Source organism: Mizuhopecten yessoensis, unplaced genomic scaffold, assembly GCF_002113885.1.
Source record: "Mizuhopecten yessoensis strain PY_sf001 unplaced genomic scaffold, ASM211388v2 scaffold11039, whole genome shotgun sequence".
NCBI classification, from domain to species: domain Eukaryota; kingdom Metazoa; phylum Mollusca; class Bivalvia; order Pectinida; family Pectinidae; genus Mizuhopecten; species Mizuhopecten yessoensis.
Window position 1 is genome coordinate 912,981 of NW_018408848.1, and position 26,638 is coordinate 939,618.

Below are 26,638 nucleotides of genomic sequence, written 5' to 3' on the forward strand. Positions count from 1 at the left end.
ATTCCGGCTACGCAGCGATGCGCTCCAAAGAATTACAAAGGATCTGGGTTTATGAGGAAACCCTACACTGCTACAGTAGCGTAAATATAACTCACTATGGAACCTGGTCAGGGCCGGCTAGGGGTAACGCTTCGATCAGCAGGCTTGATCAATGATTTATACAGTAGCTATACCAGTACTGAATGCAACTTCAATTGATTTAGTGTTACAAGAGGCAATTATGTCAGTATTTAAAATATTTTAGAAAATGATTTATTGTATTGTTTATCGTGTGAGGTCGATAGAAACATTTGGTGTCAAAGCATATATAAAGGGGAAAAGTTGCTAGACATTATTTCCTAATGTCAGCATCGTCATACATTGGGGAGTGGGATTCTGATCCAATACGAAATTAATTTCTTGCCTGGAGTTTTGATTGCAGTTGTTGCAGATTATACATGTTTTACCTAGGAAGCATTGAGCAGGTGCAACTGAGCAATATACGTGCTCTTCTAATATAATACAGATGAAATATTTATTAAATCCAAGAATTTATAATGAAAAATGATAATTGCATAATTTTGCTTTCATGCTGGCTTCTTGTTCTAATGCTAAGTTCATCTTCACTTTTGTGATCGATACATTGGTATGCATGGGTAGGTGCGAAAAGAACGTCGTTTGTTCGTTGATGATGAAAATGTTCTATACAAAAAGATTGTGTCATAGCTTTATTCTATTACAGTTAAAGTATCACTGTTGGCTCGTCATTTAGATTTTGTTCCAAGTTTTTGTGCTGTATCGTTTCACAGTAAGCTCAAATATATTTTTGCCCGGCCAGTCTTCCATATAACACACACATTGTTCGGCCCGAGTCGCTAGGTACGAATCAAAATTTCCCATACGTATGACAGTGTATTGATTGGCTAGGTAGTATAGATCTACTCTGTGTATAATTGCGATCTGAGCGCAATAGATATCCGTGTACACAAACCAACAGTTAAAACAATACCCAACTACTGTCAGTTATACACGCCATCCATAACGAGGCTCTACACGTAGCGTACGACTCATCAGCTATTCACGAGTAAGGTACAGACAGGAGATGTATGCAATATTATTTCTAAAATAAACTACACACACGTTATTTTTTTAAAGTTTAGGATCATTGTATGTGCTGTATTTCTGATAAAGTAAAAATATATTTATGAATCGTTTAATCAAAATTATCACTGTATATTAAACATCTGACCACAATTATAGTTATTTATTACAAATTTGAAAAAACACAAGATATTTACACTTAAAATCCTCACCATATATAAACGAAATATAGCAATCATCATATATTTAAAATTCATAATGTCCATCACATATTGACGAAATATAAGGTATTCATTACATTTCGTCAATATGTGATGGACATTATGAATTTTCATCATCATATCCATAAATACATTCTTCTTTAATTTGATACTACCAAAATATAATTACCAATAAAAACAGTTTTACTCCTGAATGCTTTTGATTTTTATGAACGCACCATTTTTCGCATTGATAATGTCAAAACGATTAAACATAATATAAACCATAATATTGATGAAATGATAGCGGATATTGCTAGATAGCAAAGGTTATATACAGACTGTAGAAGAAACGAAATGCTGAATACAGGTTTACATTAACCCTCTCCTCTCTAACCCAAACCTAATTTAAGGTACATTTTTGATACACAACGTTATAGGTCCCGTGTAAAGCACGTGTTGATACCATTAGTATGGACCAGTGATTATGTATGCCATCAAAGGACGACCGCCCAACTCGCGGCCAGCCGACCTGTCACATTCCGTCGCTGACAGTGACACATGCATGTTGATGTGACCATTTTTCATTGATTTGTTGTACCTTGGCTATTTATCAAATGTCTCTTTAAACAAAACCATTTTGTATTGATCTCACGGACACGGCTAACAATCTACTTAATTGTAACATTTTATCATAAATCCCAAACAAGTTGGATGCACTTCCTTATTAGCGTGGTGAAGCTGACTTTCAAGTGTCAAACATGTTTAGCAGCAAACCTACTCTCTAAATGGAATTATTGCAGACATAGCTTGATTACTTCCTTATTGCTGTGTTTATTCCTCTACATTTATATTGGTTTTGTCAGATATATCTGACAGAAAGTAACTCTACAACGTTTTGACTAAAACTGAGAATGGAGTACATGTTAAATGATATGTATTATACGTTATAACGCACCATTGTGATCTGTGATATATCGATTCCACTTAAATAACATATAATTAGCATCATATCATAATCAATCATACATGTAACTTGAGTATCAGCAATGCATATACAGATTACATTGATGAAACAAGCACTTAAATTAATACACATGTACTCGTTCGCAAAACGTATGATTAAGACAAGACATTAATTATGATATGCACAGGCTGCTTGGGTTAAGTGAAGAACCCTTTTGAAAAGACGATGCTTGTCAGAAACAGGTATTGGGTTATAGTGTACATGTAGTATTGTATGTGTTAAATGATGTAACGTGAAGGTTCGATAGAAATTACGTTTGAATCTTATATTGTTTGTGTTTGTACAATGATGAAAACGGACGAACTCAAACAAAGACCCGTGAGTCTGACTCGAGAACCCCATCGTATTACAACAGTTCAACAGTCCTTATAATCAGTTTGTGTAAACAGATTTAACCCAAGATTGTTTTGATTTTGTTTTCAAACTTAATTCATATAGCAGACACAATGATATGTAATATTTGATAAATTATTGCTTCGATCTGATACAATATAATATCATCGAACGCATATTGAGCTGTAAATCTGACTTGTTTGACTTAAGCAAAATTGCAATTACAATAGTACTATCTTCTGAATCACACTGATCTTACTGATTGATTCTGGCAAGTATGACTTGGCGTAAATACAAAATATATGCTCATAAACATTTCAACTATATTGTGGAATATTCTTGGAATTTTGAAATCCAGTGTGACCTCTACTTAATGAGCAGTATATGTTTAGTTCTAGCATGCCCATGTATATAACTACTCATGTTATATATTGTAAACCGGGAAACGTTTGGCCTGTCAACTTTTCGCAATTCGACAGTAAAGTTCATTTTCGCCTTGTATAAAATGGCGCCCTTCTTATTTAATTTATTTGTATATTATGTTGCTTAATCATTTATGCTTTAAAGATAAATTCGTAACAATTACGTACGTTTGATAGTCACCTGTAAAACCTGTTAGGTCCGACAGGGAAACTGATACTCCTGTCTGGAATCCAATGTATATTTCAGAACCGGCTTTCATTCACCTTAACAGCTTATTATCAAAATATGTTAAACTATAAGGAATACGAGGCATATTTTAAATGTCGGCCTATTTTTAAATCGGGCTGATTATAAAGATTTTATGGTATTCAATTTGAAATTGTACTGTTTGGGCAACTTGGCGAATATAGCTAAATTAAGAACCTTGAAAATCCATTTCCAGTCTCTAAATCGAAAAATCCAATTAAGCGAGACAGTTAAGAATAAAGTCCTTATTTGAATGTTGTGTCATATTTTAATATTTGTACTTGTTATAAAAATGAGCGTTTACCTCATGTGCACTTTACAACGACATGGTCAACTGCACATATATTAAGCTGAGTTAAAAAAGGAAATTCATCTAAAACTTCAAACCCCATTGTTATGCGAAAATGAGCTTCAATTTAACAAAATCAAGCCTACTATTCATTTTAATAAATTTTCAAAAGACATTGCATGGACGAAAGTTGGAATAAAATAATGTTGTATAAGCTCTTCTTAATTTGAGCATATTCAGTTAGAAAGATGAACTTTTCGTTTGTCAATTGTCCCATGTTTTTATTTGATTTTGTCAATTTTAGTACTCATATTGTACTGGTAAGACAATAATTATGTATTTCATTAAGATTATAAACACATCCGATTTCAGTTTAATTTATCTAGTCATGAAATTAAACGTTTTCCTAGTGGCATGCTATTCAAGTTCAGCTATCTCAGGGCCTACCCTTATATTAAGCTGTACGCACATATATCCTATCTTAATTCTACCTGACCGATTTTCCAATATAACCTTGTAACTCAATTTTTTCAAACGTAGCAGCTCCTTCATTCTGGCTACTTCATATGTTGGTACGTGTTTGGAACAATATCATCAAATAGTTTGTATGCGAAAACTAGGTCATATTGTCAGGCAAATTTGTGTGTTATACAAAATATAATCATCACAACAAAAGCTTTTAATCTAGTATCTATATCAGTATGGTCCGTGGTCGATGGATCTCTAACCATGGCTCTCAAGAGTTCTTTTCATAGAATCGAATTGAGCAGAAAGTAAAACGATATAAAACATATTCAAATAATACATTGGATCTATTTGACACCCACATTTGTTCCCTACTTAAGCTTGGTATTGATTGGTATTGAGTCCCAAACGACAGCACAATGGAGTTCATTTCATAAATAAAGTTCGAGTTTAAAATCGATTTCAGTTTGTGTTAGATTTTATGTTGGGATGGCATAAGATATCGCATGGATAATTACTATTGCTTTTCGCTTGTATATAGATTAATGAACGCAAGGTCACACGTCTCTTCAAAAGTTGATGTGGGAGGGAGACTATAGATTAGACTCCATATATGCACTTACATCAGGTTTCATTCAACAAATAACACATCATATAGAAAAAATAAAATTTACTTTTCAGAAGCGTTAGGTTTTAGTTTCGTTTATATTGTAAACATTATAGATTTAGGGTTTGAGTGAAATCCCGGACAATATCTAGTTGTATGAAGCTTTAAAAAACAGTGCTAAGAATACAATACTATTCAGGATCCAGACAACAGAGTTCAGGATACAATTGTAACACGCATCAGACAAACAGTTATGCATAGTCGAAATATGATCTAAACACCAGGGTCCAGGATACAAATAAATCAAGCATCATACAACAGGGTCCAGGATACAAATAAATCAAGCATCATACAACAGGATCAAAAATACAGTTGTATCAAGCATCAGACACCAGGGTCAAAGATACAAATGAATCAAGGCATCAGACACCAGGGTCAAGGATACCGTTGTATCAAGCATCAGACAATACGGTCAAATATACAAATGAATCAAGGCATTAGACACCAGGGTCTAGAATACAGATAAATCAAGAATCATACAACAGGATTAAGGATACAGTTGAATCAAGCATCATACAACAGGGTCAATGATACATATGAATCAAGCATCAGACACCAGGGTCAAGGATACAGTTGTATTAAGCATCAGGTCAAGGATGCAGTTGTACCAAGCATCAGACACCAGGGTCTAGAATACAGATAAATCAAGAATCATACAACAGGGTTAAGGATACAGTTGAATCAAGCATCATACAACAGGGTCAATGATACATATGAATCAAGCATCATACAACAGGGTCAATGATACAGTTGAATCAAGCATCAGACACCAGGGTCAAGGAAACAGTTGAATCAAGCATCAGACACCAGGGTCAAGGAAACAGTTGAATCAAGCATCAGACAAAAGGGGGTCAAGGATACAGTTGAATCAAGCATAGGAAAAACGAGTCCAGGATACAGATGAATTAAGCATCAGAAAAGGGAATCCAGGATACAATTTGTTCAAGCAGCAGAGAAAAGGGTCCAGGATCTAGTTGTATTAAGCATCACACAACAGAATCATTGATACACCTACGTGATACATCATAGAAGAAGGTCCAGTATACAGTTGTTATCGAATTGTTTCACTCGATGGAATTTGCTGGTGAAAAAACCCACATTATCGGCTATTTAATAAAAACTCTTATTTTAAAATGTCGAATTAACGCCTCGTCGCCCTAATGCGGCTTGAAACACACGCCAGCTATTACATACAAATGTATCCATATACCTAATGTCCGTATGTCTCATTGTGTAATGATAAAGACCGCTGATTTCAAGTTACGCTCTATTACTTCGTACATGTAATTCCATTTTATGCGAGACGGGGCCTCATTATAGACTTGTGATTGTTCCAGGAGATTGCTGTGGCATGTACATTGTAGTTGATACCCTAACAGCATTATCAGCAGGTAGACGATAAAAATGCAAATTTACGCTCGAGGAGCAAGTCGTTACTGTTGGCATTAGCTTAATGATGCAGTATTCCGAAGAGTTGATTATCAAAACCAGCAAAAAAGCACATTTATCCTTTCTAAAAAAAGTTGGTAATATCATTATTTAGACTTGTTGGGAGACGCCGGCGTGAAGTGGAGATTGAATTCGAGAGGCCCCAGATTAATCCTTGCCGACTCCCCGGGTCTTCAATAACACAATTAATAACTTGAAAGTTTATTTGTAGTAAGGATAGTTTTACAAACAAGGACGTGTGTTTGTGTTTGTATTATACGGGGATTGATTTTACTCATAGTTCATGTTTAACATGTTCATGAGACAGCTCCAGTAGAACACGTCAACTTTGACACTCTAAAATCAACCAATATGAAACCCCTGGTAATGCCACTGATATCATGTTATTGTAGAGCATTCGCTCACTTTCTTTTTACTTTTACCATACGTATTTCAAAAGTCCTAGCTTTACAACGATGATGCACATTGATGTTCACCTTTTAGACAAAATCAGGTGAGATAATATTTGTTTTATTTTTTAATTCAGACACGCTAGTAAAAGATTTATGGTATCAATTTTTCTATTGAATTTGTTATTATCGTTAAAACTAACAAAACAATAAAAGCACGTTAAGGCAGGTCAGCTTTAATTATCAAATGAATTTTCGGTGGGGACAACTTTTGTTCCACTGGATCAAATCGATCATTCTTGCATAAAAGTGATTGCTATCGTTTTAAAATATACCTTTGTACTTGTAGTTTATCACTTGAACAATTACAGAAAATGTGATGTATTTTCCATTTCTCAGCAACCGTTGTGATTGGTCAATTATGCAATGATATTTTTCATCTAGTGATATCAGCTGCACATATGATAAATATAATGAAGCATCGATGTATACATGATTCGTACAGAAAGATACGATATTCGTGGTGAAGGCTGGAGGTATTATCTCCCTTCATACACAGCTGTTTTGAAGTCTGCCTCACATGCACACTACTGTGTACTAGCGAGTTATAATTAAAACAAGAGGCCCAGAGGGCCTGTATCGCTCACCTGGATACCTAGGCAATCATGGCAAACTATTCTCCAAATGAGATCTAGGGAATATGCCAGACCCCAAGGCCAATCCTTGTAGCATAGCTATATTAGATTTTTCATGCCCAGCAATTTTATGTATGGTTATGGGGTGGGGATCTCAACTGTTTCCAGGCTTTGACTCAGAAACTAGGTCCCTAGAGTTGTGGCCAGACCCCAGGATCGATTCTAATATCGTGACTGCATTTGTCTCTTTTTGCCAAGCATTTGTATATATAGTTTTGGGGTGGGGATCTCAACCGTTTCAAAGTTATGACCCAGGGGCCAAGTCTGCAAGGGTGGGGCAGACCCTGGGATCAATTCTAATGTCATGACTGCATTCGTCTCTTTATGCCCAACAATTGTATATATAGTTTTGGGGTGGGGATATTAACCATTTCAAAGTTATGACCCAGGGGTTAAGTCTCCAAGGGTGGGGCAGTCCCCAAGGCCAACCTGGAAGCATATGTGCAATCATCTCTTTATACTCAGCAATTGTATATATACGGTTATAGGGTGGGGCTCTCAACTGTTTCCAAGCTGTGACTAAGAAACTAGGTCCCTAGGGGTTCGGTCAGACCCCAGGGTCTATTCTGATATCATGATTGCATTCGTCTCTTTATGCCCAGCATTTGTATATATAGTTTTGGGGTGGGGATCTCAACCGTTTTAAAGTTATGGCCCAGGGACTATGTCTCCAAGGGTGGGGCCAGACCCTAGGGACATCCTGGAAGCAAATGTGCATTCTTCTCTTTATACTCAGCAATTGTATATATGGTTATATGGTGGGGATCTCAACCATTTCCAAGTAATACATTTTATTGGCCCCACCCCTTAGCCCGGGGGGTCAGCCCCACCATTTGTACAATTTTGAATCCCTGCCTCCCATGAATACTTCCGACCAAATATGATCAATATCCATGGCATAGTTCTGCAGAAGAAGTCATTTATAGCAATATAACCAAATTGCCCCCTTTTGGCCCCGCCCCTCAGCCCCCTGGGGGGTCAGCCCAACCGTTTGTACAATTTTGAATCTCCACCACCTAGAGATGCTTCCAGTCAAATAAGGTTGATATCCATCACTTAGTTCCAGAGAAGAAGTCACTTAAAGCAGTATAGCCAAATACCCTTTTTGGCCCTGCCCCTCAGCCCCCTGGGGGGTCAGCCACACCATTTGTACAATTTTAAATCCCTGCCTCCCAGGAATGCTTTTGATCAAATATGATTGATATCCAGTGCACAGTTCTACAGAAGAAGTCGTTTGTAGCAATATAGCCAAATTGCCCCCTTTTGGCCCCGCCCCTTAGCCCCCTGGGGAGTCAGCCCCACCATTTGTACAATTTTTAATCACCACCACCTAGGGATGCTTCCAGTCAAATATGGTTGATATCCACTTCTTAGTTCCAGAGAAGAAGTCGCTTAAAGCAGTATAGCCAAATACCCTTTTTGGCCCTGCCCCTCAGCCCCCTGGGGGGTCAGCCCCACCATTTGTACAATTTTGAATCCCCACCACCTAAGGATGCTTCCATTTAAATTTAGTTTAATTCCAACCAGTGGTTAAGAAGAAGAAGTCGTTTAAAGAAATTGTTGACGTACGGACGGACGGACGGACGACGGACGCCACGGTATGGCATAAGCTCACCTTGGTCCTTCGGACCAGGTGAGCTAAAAATGTTGCAACTCTTCACTGTTTTCATCGTTTCTGAATTGAACTATTGGCATGTTAGTGACGGTACCGCTAATTGGAATGTTTGTGATCTGTCCTGTGTCCCTTATTGGAAATTCTGGTTTTGATGACATTATTTATTAAACTAAAAACTAAGAGTGCAACTACTGAAACAGGTTGTTATAGCGCGTAATGTAGTACATATATCTTAATACAACAATATAACCTTAATTAAACGAATAAATGATGTTCTCCGTTTACCATATTTAGAATTCAGCGAATAAAACTCTTAAAGGCATGGATCCGGATCTAACATCGTGTACATGTAACGCTTTGTCTTTCGGCTGAATAATATCGGGAAACGAAATGCCAGTCCTTTGTAATTAATTCTGAATATTGAAACAAATTTTTACCGTCAGATTCACCAAATCATGGTTACTTTTAAAAGATAAATGACGCTACAAGAAAATTTACTATGTTTTCATATGATCATATATTTCTAAATGAAAATCAAATTCAATTATTGGCATGTGATCTGTACGACAGACCTATAAAACAAAAGTCGATAAAACTTCAGAATAATTCGGACTAGTTTATAGTGAAGGTACCGCTGACTGTAATGTTTGCTATCTGCCCTATCTCCCTTCCTGGAGTGCTATATGTAACTAAAAAATAAGAGAATAACTCCTAAAACAGTTGGTATAACGTGGAATGTAGTATATATATCATATAACCTTACTGGGTAATTAAACGAGTATGTGATCGTTTAGCATATTTAGAATTCTGAGAAAACAACTGTACAAGACATAGATACAACACCGAGGTAACGCTGTCTTTTGGCTGAATTCTATCGGGAGACGAAATGTTAAGTAATTTGAAATGAACTCTGAATATTGATTAAAAGCTTTTACCTGCCAGATTCACCAAATACTGTTGGTTTTTTTTAAATATAATTGACGCTACGTGAATTTTTTTATAAATAATGTCCCACGTGAACAATGACCGAACACTGACATCATAAAAAACAATATTTCATGTTTCTAAATGAAAACCAAATTCGCAGGTTAAAAAACACAATTTTGTTGAAAACGAAGTGTCCAAACATGTATATTTAGTAACAAGATATCTCAGTTATTCTAAAACGAGTCGAAGGTATTCATCACAAGAAAACACTGATAAAGCACAAAATTGTTAGTACAATGTCACTGGTTTCAAACAAGGCTGAAAAACAGTTGAATGAAAACTTAATTATCTTTATGACAACTTGATTTAATGTCTTAATACATTTTTCACTATATATATGATTATAACTATACAAAAAATTTGCAATGCATGCCGTGGGATATTAAAACAAAACGACTATATATGAAGGGCTTATGAAGAATGATAAAACAAATTAACTCCACAAACATTTTGTTACTTGGATTTCATTAAACAACGTACCATTAACTTAAGCAACGAACCAGATGACTGATGTTAAAACTTTTCGTTGACCTCACAGATGTATTCCACTTGTATTCTTTTTAAAAATCGAACCAATCAGTAATCTCATTTAACTGAGCTCAGCATGTTGTCCCAGGACAATACAAATACATCTTATTATCTGTGTCGGCTCTATATAATTCATAACCAACTGACAGACAGCACTGATTATAGTAAAGCTGCTTTCACAATGGAATTCAAATAAAGCAGAACAGTCATAGCCTGGGATATTGGACTCAATAATGTCCATCGAGTCATGATACAGCCTAAAGTATCAGAACCTGTTCCCACCTTTCTATACAATGTACAATGTTTACTGATAAATAGTGTATAACACGCATCACTCATCAATTATATTGTATTATGTGAATCCATCGGTCAACGACAATTTTCATCATTAATCTAAATGTTCTTAATAATGTTAATAACTTTGCTTTAATATTGCATGTATCGTGTCTTTTCTCCTGATGAACGTTCTATGTTGAAAGTAGTTTTCAGACGATCCATAACTAGAACTTCATAACACACACTATCACTTCTGTAAATGATCATTGTCCTCGGAAAACATAAAGACAAGTTTCAATTTAAAAACTGAACATACTAATGAAAGATACCACAAATAAGAGATAAAAGCATTTGTTCCTACATATTTTTATTGGTTAGCAGCGGTAAAGTACTGTCCAAAAATGCCCTGGTTGGTATGGATATTAAGTTACCTTTAACCAAAGCAAAACAGACAGTGTCGTATAAAACCGTGTAAAAAGGTAGATTTTGAAAAATACCTGTTTTCACTGTACACAAACAACATGTAAAACACAAACATCTCACAACATACATATATTCACACAATAATTTGCCAATAATTTGCACAAACGTTTTATTCACAATATATTACATTTATTCTAATTGACCAAATTGTGTAGAATTGTTCTAACAAACATTTAAAAGGTAGTAATGTATTCCTCATTCTTTTATCCAAGAAAGTGAACTGTAATATAGATTATGCAGACCTTCAATCTAACCTTGGAAGTGAAACGTATAAGTCCTTCTTTTCCAATGTATTAAAATGGACATTCAGGAATTTCAATTGAAGGACAAGATTCCTCAGTGAATCCTAAATGAAATATTTTGTTTTCAGTGCTGAAAGTTTAATGCTTTCTGGTGACATTCTGCAATGAAGACAAATCACATATGTACTTTCTGGTGACATTCTGCAATGTATCACATATGTACTTCCTGGTGACATTCTGCAATGAAGACATATCACATATGTACATTTCTGGTGACATTCTGCAATGAAGACATATCACATATGTACTTTCTGGTGACATTCTACAATGAAGACAAATCACATATGTACTTTCTGGTGACATTCTGCAATGAAGACAAATCACATATGTACTTTCCTTCGAAAATGTCTTCCTCAGACATCAAATAGACAACATGCTTTTGCTTTCTGTTGTAAATATTTTTCAAGTGAGTTTGTCCGACGTGCGCCTTCTTCAGATTATTAAGGATGATTGTTTTGATCCAGGATGATTTTAAAGGATTTTGAATTTTTAAATGAATTGTATAAAGACTCTTTTATAGATATATTTTTTGGAAAAAAAACCACGACAATTATATATCATTTTTATTTATAAATTGCCTTTTTTAGGATTACTTTGAACACCTGATTCAGAAATCGTAAATTATTGTAATATGATTGTGTCCTCTGGATTAAACATACTTTTATATAATTTCAGAAAATAATTAACTCAAAAATAGCAATCAAATATGGCTACCACATAATTCCTTTTGTCTTCAAAGTTTTTTTTTTTCTTTTTTTTTCTAAATGTCATGATTATTTAGATGCACTTGCACTTGTTCATTTTTTTTTTTTGAAATTCACAATTAATATCAGTATTAATAAATGTATACTATCCACATGCAAGTTATATATTATGCATCATTGAATAAAATTTTAAACTATTCACACTTACTATTTACTACCGTAAAAACCCATGTAATCTGCGCACCTGTGTAATTTGCACAGGTACTTTTTGAAAACATTGTTACTAACTTGAAAATCGCACCTCAAAAATCGTATCGCAGCAATGATCTTTCATAAACCGAGTTGTAAACACATACATGTTCTAGTTGTCTAAATGTACATCATAGATCTATAGGTCAATAACATGAACATATGTATACTGTGTCCATTTCCGATGAGGTCTTTTTTATCTGGAAACCTCGATACAATAATATCATTTTATTTACTGATTTGTTTCAGAAATCACCTCTGCATAAACGTAACTTACACAAGTTTTTTTTAGCTTTTCATACAATTTCATACCATCCCTAAGCTTCCTGTAACCATTGCAAGATTCGCTTTTAATGACAAAAAACAACTGTTTTGCAATAGAAGTAGTTAACCGGTAAGAAGTTTTTTATATACATAAGTATGGCACTTCAAAATATTTGATTATTCTCAACTTTTAATGGATCTCCTTTGGGTTTGAATGTACTATTTACTATTATTCATGTGTAACAGCACTAAAAACTACACAAACCCTATACCTGTATGCTTCTCCAAAACATTTTGTCCTAAATATACTACTCATTATAACTAGGGAACAACAAGCAGTATGACAATTGAAGATCAGAATAACCTCACCATGTACAGTGAAACGTTTCTAAACCAGACAGAGAAATCTAAACCTTTACATAAGTTACATAGAAATGCTTACAATGCGACCTCAGTCATATAAAATAACATCGCACAAGGGACTACATCTGGGTGTGGCTTAGGCTGGCAGGTTACACTATACTAATGGGTAGTAAAACAATACACTACTTCTTTATTTACCTACATTGTATAGACAGTTCTAGCCTTTATCATATTGAAGTGAGGGAATTTTGAACTTAAAGTAAAACTGATGTGCTACATTTGTATATATGATATCCACTTGGATCACATCACTTTAAAAATAAATACGTAAGATAAAGTTGATACAAGACAGGACATCTGACTAACCTCCACCATCTGATAATGTTTTGAAGGGCTGTACATGTTTTTGCACTTGTTGACTTCTTTTGTAAATAATAACATGTAGCTTTAGGACTACTGAACTTTCTACATCAGATGATTAGCAAAATAATGTCCTATATATTGCACACAATAGAGGATGGATATCATATCTAAAATACAGAAACAAAATAACATTTTATAGAGATAAATATTGTTAAGTGGTGTTCTATTGAACACAAAGAAGATTATAATGTTAATGCTTGATTTCTCATCCTATTTGTAATAACATTTAAAAAATGTTGGCTAATTTATTAAATAAAATATAAGCAAATTCACAAACCAGTTGTTCTTTTCCGATAAAGACACGTGTCACCAATCTTTTGTACAAAATTGACTGATTTAATTCCAATGCTTTCTGACCAAATATCTGGGTATACTGGCTCTAGGTTCATAATACCTTCTCAAAATAGAGGAGCTTCTTTCTTTTTTCACCACAACCAGAGTCTGGGTTTTTTAACATACACAAATGGAAAACATACACAAATGGAAACCTACCAATATTGTTAGAAAATTAACAAACTATATACGTTGATGTCTATTAATGACTATTGCATACAAGATCAAATATTCTCCCTCATCTCCACGTTATTATTATTTGTGAAGCTTGGACTTTACCAGCAACATGAAACATAAGATAATTCAAAATGTAAAAAAAATTGTCAGGCATTTCACACCAGCTGGTCGTTAAATTTGAATGTGTTCGTGAATTTTCCATCAAAACTGAAGAAATTTGATCATGTTTTTCCAATTCTGATATTACTCACTTAAACCTACATATGATTAAATTGGTTAATACTTCAAAATAATTGTCTTGGAACAAACCTTTCATTATAGATGCATGGATAAGCAAACAAAATATGCTATCAACAATTTCTTTTAAAGATGAGACGTGGTCCCTAGAGTTTGTTATTGTTTTACTGTACAAATGAATTGCCTGTTTATGACTCAAATACATCTGCTCCTAATAACTATAATTAATTAAAACCTTTCCCCTTTCACTCTCGGAATCTTGATGGGATCTAGAAACTGTGTGATGGTCTACAGATCCTTTTCTGCTATACACAACCAAAGCATGGCATGAATTTGTACATCAATACAATCACGCCATATGTATCCTATACACAACGCATGCTACAATAATGAGTGTATTTGTGACAGACACATACCATCATACTAATTGCACATTTTTAAAATCCCAAAATATTATTGATAAACTAGGTAACTGACCTGGCCTCAGGACCCAAAATGCAATGGTTAAAAACATGCATGGACACTTTATCTAATAATTTCATAAGTAGTTAAAAAGGGTCCATTGTTTAACACCAGTGTTGTGAAGAACTAATAGAAAAATATTTATCACATTACTTCCTGGTTGTCATACAGTATATTTAATGCAGGTAGATTTTATACTTGTTCACCTGACATGATCTATTACGTACATTCTGTAAATAGTTTTAGGTAATTTCATCTGAAGTGCTTTGCAACCATGCTGCCTTTTATCATCAAATGTACATTGTTATGTTTTATTCTTCAACTATAATCCATGCATCTAAAATACTATTTTAAGCCAACATAACCAGATACATATCAGATAACATGTGAAGATGTTGTTTTACATAATTTTTGGAACTAACCGACTTAAAAATTGTCACATAAAACATACAGATATGTCTTGAGACTCAGAGTAGAAACATATTAAGTGCCTCCAAAAGTTAGGGTCATATCCTACCTCACTAGTCAAAAATACCAGGCACAAATACACCTGTAGCAGCTACAAACATCTAGTATGTTGAAGATATTCCTACTTTATGATAGTCCATCAGACTACCTGGTTTTAGAGTAAGATCCATGCCCTCAATACAACCATTAAGCAGACACAAACAATCAAGATCTCTGAGATACTCAGATAAGTTATGGTCCATCAGACTCCACTACCTCATTTTAGGAGTGTGACCCCTTCCCTCAATACACCCATTCACAAACATCCAGAATCTCAGAGATACTCGTATATATTACAGTTCATCAGACTCCACTTGATGCTATCTTGTTTTACGAGTGTGACCCCTAACCCCAATACACCCAAAAACGAGTGTGACCCCTAACCCCAATAAACCCATTTATCAGCCACAAACATCCAGGTTCTCCATCATGTTGTACATCAGACTCCACTACCCCGTTCTATGGGTATGACGCCTACCCCAACGCCACCTTCATGGGCCATCATTGGAGCCACAAATATCCAAGTGTCAGTATCAGGGCTATACATTTCAACTGATGTCAAGTTACTGATCCCGTCGTAGCCACCTATGGCATACAACTTTCCATAGACTGTTACCAAGGCAACACGGCTACGCCTTACTTGCATGGATTTGATCTCTGTCCATTTGTCTGTCAGTGGGTCATAACACTCAACTGTATTGAGAAACACCGACCCATCGTATCCTCCTGCAGCATATAGTTTCCCATTTAAAACAGCAACGCCGAGACGACACCTCTTGGTCAGCATTGGAGTCACATAAGCCCAGTGGTTGGTTGATGCATTGTAACATTCCACCTGATTAAGGATAAAGAGTATTTTGATCAGCCCCAATGTTCACATAGACAACTCCTGATAACAAATCAATTATAAGTATTATTTTGAGTTCACAAGGGCTAATTTTTACTATCTTTTGTGCTTTAAAATTGCTCAAACACATTAAAAAAAAAATAACAAAAAAAAAGAAGAATAGAATTAATGAGAATAGAAAAACTCCTTTCCCTCTTTATCTAACTGAAAGAAATTATTCCACCTTATATGATTAAAGAATAGATAAATTATTTGAAACCTTTATGAGGTATCTTGAAATGCATCACTTACAGAATCAAAAATGGAGAGTCCATCATGCCCTCCACAAGCATAGATAAGACCGTCCAAACAGGCCACACCTGACGCACTCCGGGGCTTCAGCATGTTACACAAGGGGTTCCATCTTTAGAAATTGTAATTTTTATAGTTATATACTGATATCACATAGCAGTAACTGTTTATGTACAGGTATATAAACAAACCATTACAATGAACTTGGTTATAACTTTACCAGCTGTCACACTGTATTATCACATAGTGTCAGTTAATTAAGGTTTGATCAAGATGAGGCCACAGGTAAAACATTTACCATCAAGAACACTTAATGTATATAAATGTCTTTTCATTACAAAGTTGTCCATACTCTGTGGATATTGCAAAATTACACTACAAAGGTAGCGTCTTGCTTCAAACCTTTTCTCATTTATAAATATTTATTTAATTAAGTAAGTTTAGATCATAATTTATGTAGGTTTGCAATAGGAATGCAATAGGAAACGACAAAAATATCTGAGAATAGAAAACAGATGTCACAAGCAAATACATTACAAGATAATTCCAATGAATGACATTGATGCTGACTGCGACACCAATACCAAAATGGATCCTATACTCACTGGTCCCGTTCAGTATCGTACTTCTCCACCGACCGCAGCGAGGACAGGCCATCATAGCCACCACATACATACAGGTGACCATTCAGTGCCACTGATCCCAGAGCACTGGCAACATATAAAATATCTTAACATGTATCTATTATACATATATATTGTTGGAAAAGTGGCAGCAGAGTTTCTTGTACCAGAAAAGTGGAGCAGAGCTAATTATGTCCATATACAAAGATGTACTGTACTGTACATAAAGTATTTCAAATTCTTACAGAAGTACAGCAACTCTTTTGGTCAATATTTGATAGCTAAAATGACTTACTTCATTTTCAATGTGACTCTGAGAAATTTTGCAGGTAATATATACCCACTTTTGTCCTTAGTCAGTGAACTTGTTTGATCTAGTTTGCAAAGTCCTGTATGTAAAGAATTTAGCAAATGGATACGAGTGTACAATGTTCCAATATATTTATTATTACAATTCACAATGCTAAAGTCAACATATAACAACCAAGTGGTTCTTGGATGACCACAGGCATCATGAGACAAACATCAGAGAATCAATATTAAATCAATCTCTTCATTGGAGTTAAACACTTTCACTAGTTTTCCTCTAAGATACACACCTTCTCTTACAGTTCATGCTGGCTACACACTTCCAGGTCTTGCTGTCTCTGTGAAAAACCTCTACCGTGCTTAGGCGCTCAGACCCATCATACCCTCCTATGGCATACAGACAGCCTGCAGTAGGAAATATGATTTGTTTATACCATGTGTGGCATGAAAAAGTATTTTGTTATTCAGTAATATATAATAGATTTTTTGTTAAATATCCTTATCTATTTGTGGTCACAAGTAATTATAAGTCTGTTTGTTATTTTCATAGTTCTTACACTTCCATGCTACTCTTACATGACATGTCTAAATATTATCAGCTGATTAATCAGGTATGGAGTGGTTAAAAATATAAAATCAGGTATGACAAGTAACAATATGCTATACCTAATAACAGCCTTGTCATAGTGGAGACAAAAATATCTAAACTACGAAGCTTATACATGCATTTGCAGGCCTCTGTCAGTTCCAGTATGTAATTGGCTGAGTAACAAAGCTCCTTTATTTTAAAAAGGTACTACTTCTCTTTAATATTGAACCAAGTCTTACATTAATGTCTGGAGCTGAAAGTATTTCTCTAGAATGTTGAATTTATGGTTAAAACCTACTGTGGAAAGCATAAAACAACACTGCCACGATAATTATGCAGTATATAGTAACTCACCATTGAGGATAGCGACACCCACTCTGCTTCTTATGGTACTCATGGCCTCAGCTACAGACCACCTGTTGACTATGGGGTCATAGTTTTCAACCGTACTGAGCGAGTCACCTAGAAAATGAACATTTTTATACATGCACATATTATATTTATATATAAAATTAAAGAATCAGCTACAAAAAAAAAAATCTTTTAGAAACAACAAAAAATTATAAGTAGTGCTGTCACAAAACTCTGATAAAGGTTCAATGCTAGCCATTATCTTGGCTGTGAAAAGCCAAGTACTTCAAAGTGGGGTTTAGAAATTAATTCAATTTATATAAGTGCAGGTTGTCATAATGCATCCAGCTTTTATTTCACATATTTTTACTTGAGTTATTAATTAGTTTTGTAGAAAATTATAACTGTTGAATTTATGATACTGATATTAGAAAATCAAAAGTGGTACTTGATCCCAAATGATGTAAAGTGTTAACTTGTAGATTCACTTTACTGCAAACAATCACAGCTGTGACATAACCCAGTATAGAAAGTGATACAGTGTATAGGATTAATTATCACTAGCTTCATATGGTAACTAAACGCAATGGTGTACCAGAAGAGGTGAGGCCGCCAACAGCATATATAATTCCTGGAATGTCTGAACAGCAGCGAGGCCGAGCCTTGAATGTTTGAAGGAGATAGCGACGCTCTGGCATCAGGTGGTAGTCTTTGGCTTCATCAACAAGATCCCTGGGCGACAAAACAATTTGTATATCAATGAAAACATTGATGTGCAAAAACAAGCATATAAGTTCATTTTATTAACATTTTTTGTTCCCATTAATAATATTCAAAAGGTTTAGTTTGAACTGAATGTTGCCCGTTAAATAACATAAATCAGGTAAAATATAATATAACTTTTTGCATTAAGTCATTTTTTCAAGGATATTGCATAACTATAATTGAATTATCTAACATGAAAGAAACAGATATATATCTGTTGTTACTTCTTCTGCATACAAAATCCACTTCAGTAATGCTTAATTTTAATGCTGGATCAGAACTATCGAAAATATTGACAATGTGCATTGGTGTTTTTTCAACTTGAAATGTGTACTAAATACACCGAACGTGTACATGTCTCCAAGTTTGCACCATGATGATTATTCCCTCTAGTTGTTTTTAAGGTTCAAAGATCTAGTACATTAACAAACCTGCACAGAAGGCAGTTTTTGATGAGATCCTCAGAAGCCACTCGATCAGACAGGTACTGTGGAGTGAGGAGAGGCAGTCTCACGTTAATCATCAGCTCAGGTAGAATCAGCTTACGGTCAATGTCATCTTCCTTCTTCACCCAGGATATCACCGACTCAAACACCTGAAAAATTACACAGTCTATCACAGACACAAGGATATCACTGACTCAAACACCTGAAAAAGTACAGTCTATCTCAGACACAAGGATATCACTGACTTAAACACCTGAAAAATTATAGTCTATCACAGACACAATGATATCACTGACTCAAACACCTGAAAAATTATAGTCTATCACAAACACCATTATTTCACTGACTCAAACACGTGAAGAATTAAAGAGAAGGCTGCCTACAAATTTTCTTATGCATTACCTGTAGACGCGTTTACACTCCTAAAGCAAAACAACAAACCTTTTATTCTGCTGTAATAATCACCATTGAAATCATATGTGACAAGCTATATGAAAGCACAAACCTCCTCCTCTGACTGCACATGGAGTTCGTCCCTGCTGATGATGTCAATGACCTCTGTCTTGCCGAGGTTCAGAAATTCCTCAGTGTGGGCTACCTCCTTAAAGTGTTTCTGAATATGTTTGTCAGCCTCGGCCACTAGAGCTGGACACATGTACTGGTCAGCAAATGACCGGATCCCTAACACATTCTCAGGATGTAATCTGGACAAACAACATAGGTTCTAATATGAAATATATCCCTTTTATTTCCACAGACCTAAATACATGTGTTCCTTTCAAAAAGACTAGATCATGCACTCTATTATGACAAACAATTTAGTATTCAGGTATATGCATGTAAATGCATTTAACTTCATGAAATATTACTTTAAAGAATTAGTCAATTACCTGGTATAATGTTTGTTGCAATGGTGAACATGTCAGTTTAGTTGATTTTTTAAACAGTAATGAACATAGAAATGAAGTGAAACTTGATTTTGCTGACACCTGACTTGAATGACATGCTGTATATAACTTCTAAAATCAATTATGGCCTCAAAGACTGCTTTATCTACTTTTAACTCTGAAATTATAATTACTGCCTAAATGATTCAGTTCCTATTGATGTTGGTAACAAGTTTCACTGTAAGGCCACACCAATTTGAAAACTAGTTCTTCGAGAATTACCTCCCTTAAAATCCAAAGTCAAGATTTTTTTTTTTACCTCTCCTCATTAGGGTTGCTTTGACGTTTGAACGCAAGGAGAATGAAGCATTTTGATGATGCAGCTGAAATCCGAGACAGACAGAAAACGTGCCGGTCTTTTCAAACACTATGGGTGTGTATGTGATATAAGTACGAACCGATCATGACGGGAAAAATGTTGTGCAACACACAGCTACTGGATGTGACGTTTTATTATCATTTTCAAATGACTGATTTTTCTCCCCAAGTTAAGGGATCAATAAACATTGTAATGTTTTGTTTTATTTTATAATTAGATATCTTTTATCATTAAATGTAATGTATCTTTCTAATAAAAGAATTTGATTTTTCTTTCATTTAGTTCTGAAACATAATAAGATCAAAACCAAGGAAAAAGGGTCCTTCGCAGATTTATAAGTATATAGCCCAAGTTTCCTCTGGCCCTGACACCTCACATTTTGACAGATAGATGATCTGTCAAAATGTCTAAAGTCTGGTGTCAGGGCCATAGGAAACTCGGGCTAGTTAATATATAGCCCTAATATATAGTTCTATAGATTTTTCAAAATTTTACACATCGTTTTATAATACAAAGTTAAAATAAAATAAAAGTACTACATATTTGGATTGGGGCCTGTATTCCAAATGTGATAACATAGAACCTATAAGGACCATTTTTTCAGAAGAAAGGTGTCTTTTATGATGATGTCAGATATGAATAGAATAGGTAAAACTTGTTTTGTTCTGGTCTTTGGTCAGGTGGGAGTGATTCTGAGGTTTGTTTAACCATTCCAGTCATAATTGAATTTGTCTGGTGTGAACTATTTGAAACACAATGCATGAACAGTGAAAAATGGATATCATTTTCAAGTGAAACATTTTATTCCGTATGAGAATTCAAGATATATATGCAACTCATCAATTACTTTCCATTATTACAGGTATATTCTTCATTTTAACATTCCAAGTACAAAACATTAAAGACAGTACTTATACAGTCAAATACCATATAAACTATGCAATATGAGGACCCTTTCAGGAATTAAAACCCATATTTATTAAATTTTACTAACGCTCACTCCAAAATTTACCAAAAGTTGAAAATAAAAAAAATAAAAATCCCTCTGTCCTGTTTTTTTCTAAAATTTCCCGATAAACTATTTTTCAAATAGTGTGGCCTAATGTAAGACTTTTTACATCATGACAAATCTACAATGCTATAAATGCAACTTTGAGATTTCACTTTGATACCTTCTCTGTAGGAAGTTACAGCAGCCCTCCTTCACTGCCTGTAGATGTAGGAAGCTGGCAGCCACCAGGAGAGACTGGACGTTGTGAGAGTCTATCTCTACTTTACCATTGTACGCATAGTTCACCAGCGATTCCAACGCACTGTAGTGATATGTAAAATGTGTAATACAAAAACATATATCATAATCTAGGTCAAAAGGCTGGATGTATCAATAGGCACTAGTGTTAATGTCAATATCTTAATTAAGGAATGATTTTTATTTTTTCAACATTTATGAGGTCATAACAACAATGGGTTTATGGACATATTGAATGAATCGCGTTAGCGATTCATGTAAAATATGTCCAAAAACCCATTGTTGTTATGACCTCATAAATGTTGAAAAAATAAATATCATTCCTTAAATTTACATTGGCGAATCCTTTCAGTGGATTGATATAACAACGAATAAAACAAATAAACAGGGTTTGTTCCTGCTTATACACGGGTGCAACGCAGTGGCGAGAACAGTGTTTTTTCGCGGGGAAATGTGACACTATCGTGAGAGATCTTAGCAACCGTCAACAACAATAACACAACAAAATGTAGTTCCATATTCAATGTTTATTTGTAGCACAGGACACGTGAATACGTGGATATTTCACAAAGCACAGTTCAATAATATTTTAAGATGTAAGAATTAAGCATCTAGGTCGGTCGTTCCGAGTGAGTAGTTTTTGTAGTGTATTACTACGCAGTGTGATCAGGTTACTATCAGTTCCCACGTGCTGAGATTCTATGAACACCTGTGTTATGCATTTATGAATGTAATTTTTGTCAATGGGTCTAAGCATACAGAATGTAAATATCAAGTAATATCAACATCTACATTTCCTATTACTAACTACCATATAAATGACTCCAAATCTCCAGAGCATATAACGTACACTATAGCCCAACACATATCTCCAGAGCATATAACGTACACTATAGCCCAACACATATTTTCAGAGCATATAACGTACACTACAGCCCAGAACATTAAATTGAAGATGTATGTGTACAGCAGTAACATTATAAGTGTCATACTCAATGTATATGTACTGAAAAAAAAGCAAAGTAACTATATATTTATGTACTGAATGGATATGTCGATAACAAGGTTTGTGAAAGTTTTATTAAGCAAGCTAAGTAATGTAAACCGAGCTGAGATAGACAAGCTTTATAATATTATTAATAGCATATCCAGTTTTTGTCAGTATAAGATTCATATCCATATATGGCTTTATAAAGTGCCTACTTTCAAAATTTCAAGCACATAGCTTTAGTTAAACGGGCACTTAATACACATATAACTCTACAGGAGCTTTCTGTGATGCATAATGTACCTACAACGTACATGTAGCCAGTAAATCTTTTGACAAGTCGGCCAGTTTCTATATCATTTAATGTTTTTATTAAACAATGTAGCACATGATCACCAGATAGTTAACTTTGTAGGATGCTAGATAAGGTATTGGTCAGGATTAAGGTAGACTGATCATCATATTGAAACAGTCTTCTATTTATATTCAGTCACAGTACTTGTGTACTCACTTGGGGTCTATACCCTGCATGGAAATTTCATCCTGTTTTGACTCCACCATGTCATGCGTAAACATAGCGTGGAAGTATGGAATAGTTGCTGCTAACACTATGCGGTGAGCTGTGAACTTCCTATCCTCCACCTGAAGTAAAAAAGTATATGTATCAGGAGACAGAGAAATGCAACAGCCAGACCGTGGCTCGAACCCAGGACCCTCCGAACTCTAGATGCCTGATGCTCTACCAATTGAGCTACCAGACTATCAACCCAGTCCCATTCCACTATATACAGTATATAATACATAAGCACATCAAGCTCTATGCTAAATGTAGTTTACATACATGTGTGACATATACACCTCCTGTGCTAGCTATAGATCATCAAACTCTAGTACCTAATACATTTTTGGAATGATAAGTTTCCCAATCAATGTCACCATATATCAGCAGAAAGTTTGTTTTCTTTGCAATAGTACTGAAAATAGATTTGTACAGTATGTCATATTTTTTACTTATTTTACTGAAGTTCAACATATCATTGGCATTATAAAAGCAAAAGATTGGGCACAAGATACAAAAACAATATATTAATGCCCTTTCGAATCCTTAGAATTTCATAAAGCGTAAACATTTACATCAAAAGATGGCTAACTATAAATATATATATATTTAACTATAATGGAATGAGGAAAACAAAAGGGATGGTACCCTAGATTTTTCCTACTGACCCTAGAAAGGTTATCACCTATATCTACTTATATTCAGAATTAATTCATTAACCAGGCAAAGCTCACAGCCACTGTTCTGAGAGTTTTACATTTAATACATGTCCAGATAAACATACAAATATATATCTATCTATATATTCTGCATCACCCTCTTTCGAGTATTATGTGCAGCGTGCGCGTCTGTGCATGTTAAAAGGTATTGTGTGGTGACCGAGATAGAAATGATAAAGTGCGGACTGGTGCATGCATAAGGCAGAGGGAGAGGAAAGAAAGAAAAGTGTGATGAGAGAGTATTTGGTGCTAAGAAATGTCTATAAGTTTAGACCTGCTACTGCCCATACAAGGGCATATTTTATGGAACCTCTACGGATGTTGATAGCTCCTGTTGTACAAAATAGCAGATCTATTATGGACTTTGAGTCGGTGTGTGAGGGAGGGGGGTGATAATAATAGTTTGAAGATTGTTTACCTAATATACAGTAATATACACTCCAACTGAGCTGTANGGGGACGGGGGAGGGTGAAGTTAAAAATATGCTGACATAGTCTATGGCCTAACAAAGGGAGTATCACTGATTGCCTTCTTGAAGGTGTCAAGTGATGGACTGCTGCAAGCTTCTAACGGGAGGGCGTTCCATTGGACTATGGTTAGGGGGAAGAAAGAGTATTTGTATAAGTCCTTATTGGTAGGGATTTGCCGAAAAGATAGGGGGTGGGCATTTCTTGATAGTCTCGTTGGGTGGACTACATATGGTGGCATTTGGATTGCTACTGTCTGGTAGACTATTTTATAAAATAAACACAGTCTGCTTTTGGATCTTCTGTGTGCTAATGTTTGCCAACCCAGACTCCCTATATTATATATGTATAAAATTAAACTGATGAAGAGGGTCTGTAACTAACAACTCACTTGGCATTTTACCAGCTAAACTGTATGACAATCTTCTCAGGACTCTTATATACATTATCTATATGGAACATCAGTTGTTCTTAGCTTATATTTAGTGTCAGATAAACAACAGTAGCAGGAATATTTCCATCAGTGACAGGGTCACATAATGCCTTTATGGATCGATATTTAGGCTCATAGGTACTACTAGCCTCGTCTGTCAATACACATATAATATAATCTGGAGTATAAATATACTGGAGTGAGTGCAATGATAATTAATGAGTATGATTAATTGGTAATTACTGTCTGATTTATCAGTTATATTGTCAATCAAATGTTTAATAGGGTAGAAGGGGACGGTAATAAAATTACACCGGCCGAGTAAATTTTAATAACTTGATTCCGGCATCCGGGGGGAACCTGCGTAAACGTCGTTCTATCAGTGTGTCTGTAAATTTAAACAGTACCATCATACACTTTCAACAAAATAATACCTTGAGTGTGACATCGCATAGCTTCCCCTGTCGTCTAATGTCTTCAAACACAGGAAATGCACACACGGGCAAGTCATCTTTGTGAAAAATAACAACATCTTCAGACATCTTTATACCGGAAGTAAATTACACAGTAGCCTCCCCTCGTATTTGACATTTTGGCGGGAAAAAGAAAAAGTTAGCCTTTGGATAGATCAGAGACCTAAAGTGAAGGGACCGTTAATTTAGGTCTATGCTTTAAATGAAGAAACCCCCTTTTTTCTCGGAACAATATATATCTCGAACACCAAAATACTTTTTGGAAGTAGCCTGCCTGACAGACTTGATGGACCTACTTTTATTTTGCAACATGGTTTTGATGCATGTAAATGTGATGTATATATATACATTGACAAATATATATGGACTCTCTCTCATATCGACCTATTATCTAAGTATAACCTATGATCTATACAATCTTCATTAAGCACACACACATATATATATATATATATATATACATATATATATATATATAGAAACCTGAAGAGCCCTGTGAAGGGTGAAAGCAGCTAGTTTTTTTAGTCGGTCGTTGATTTTATTTTTTCTATATTTACTTCCTTCACATGGACATTTAATCCCTTTTTATTATATATATAATTATATATATATACATAAGACAAAAAACCTTCTGACGTTTTTGATCCACAGATCAATACCTATAATCTCTATGTCGCAAAGACAATAAAAAATAAACTTGTTATTTATACCTCGACTACCTTTTACAACTATGTCCTTAACAATTTATAAAAAAATAAATTAAAAAAACAATGTTCTGCCATGCAGGTCTCTGGCTAGAATGACCCGCTATTGGCCGAGTGGTTATAACACTCCGGCCTTCCACGCATGCGGCCGGGGTTCGATCCTCGAAGTCGTCGTACGTATGTACAGAATATTCAGAGAAAGTGTTTTTCTCCTGCCCACACAACTCCAACAACCCAGGTGGAGTGTAAAATGGTCTGGGTGGATGTTGCGGTATCTGTGATGTAGCATTCAAGTGAGGTGGCATATAAAAGATGCCGTTGGAAGCACGGTCCCACTACAAATAGAACACAATACATATCCAGCACACACGCATGCATACATACA

At 35.1% G+C, this 26,638-nt stretch overlaps 1 protein-coding gene across 1 annotated transcript; it reads right to left on the bottom strand.

Annotated features, from left to right (window-relative positions):
- Nucleotides 1–9,966: 9,966 nt before the first annotated feature.
- On the bottom strand, nucleotides 9,967–25,618 carry LOC110464864 (kelch-like protein 18). Its single transcript, XM_021520311.1, has 11 exons — nucleotides 25,511–25,618; nucleotides 23,409–23,539; nucleotides 21,833–21,973; nucleotides 19,900–20,098; nucleotides 19,380–19,543; nucleotides 18,779–18,915; nucleotides 18,187–18,294; nucleotides 17,534–17,648; nucleotides 16,917–17,021; nucleotides 16,312–16,423; nucleotides 9,967–16,008 (listed from the first exon to the last, which is right to left on the bottom strand). Exons 1-11 carry the CDS (start codon nucleotides 25,616–25,618, stop codon nucleotides 15,613–15,615), a joined length of 1,716 nt encoding a protein of 571 aa, XP_021375986.1. The 3' UTR covers nucleotides 9,967–15,612.
- Between the last annotated feature and the right edge of the window lie 1,020 nt (nucleotides 25,619–26,638).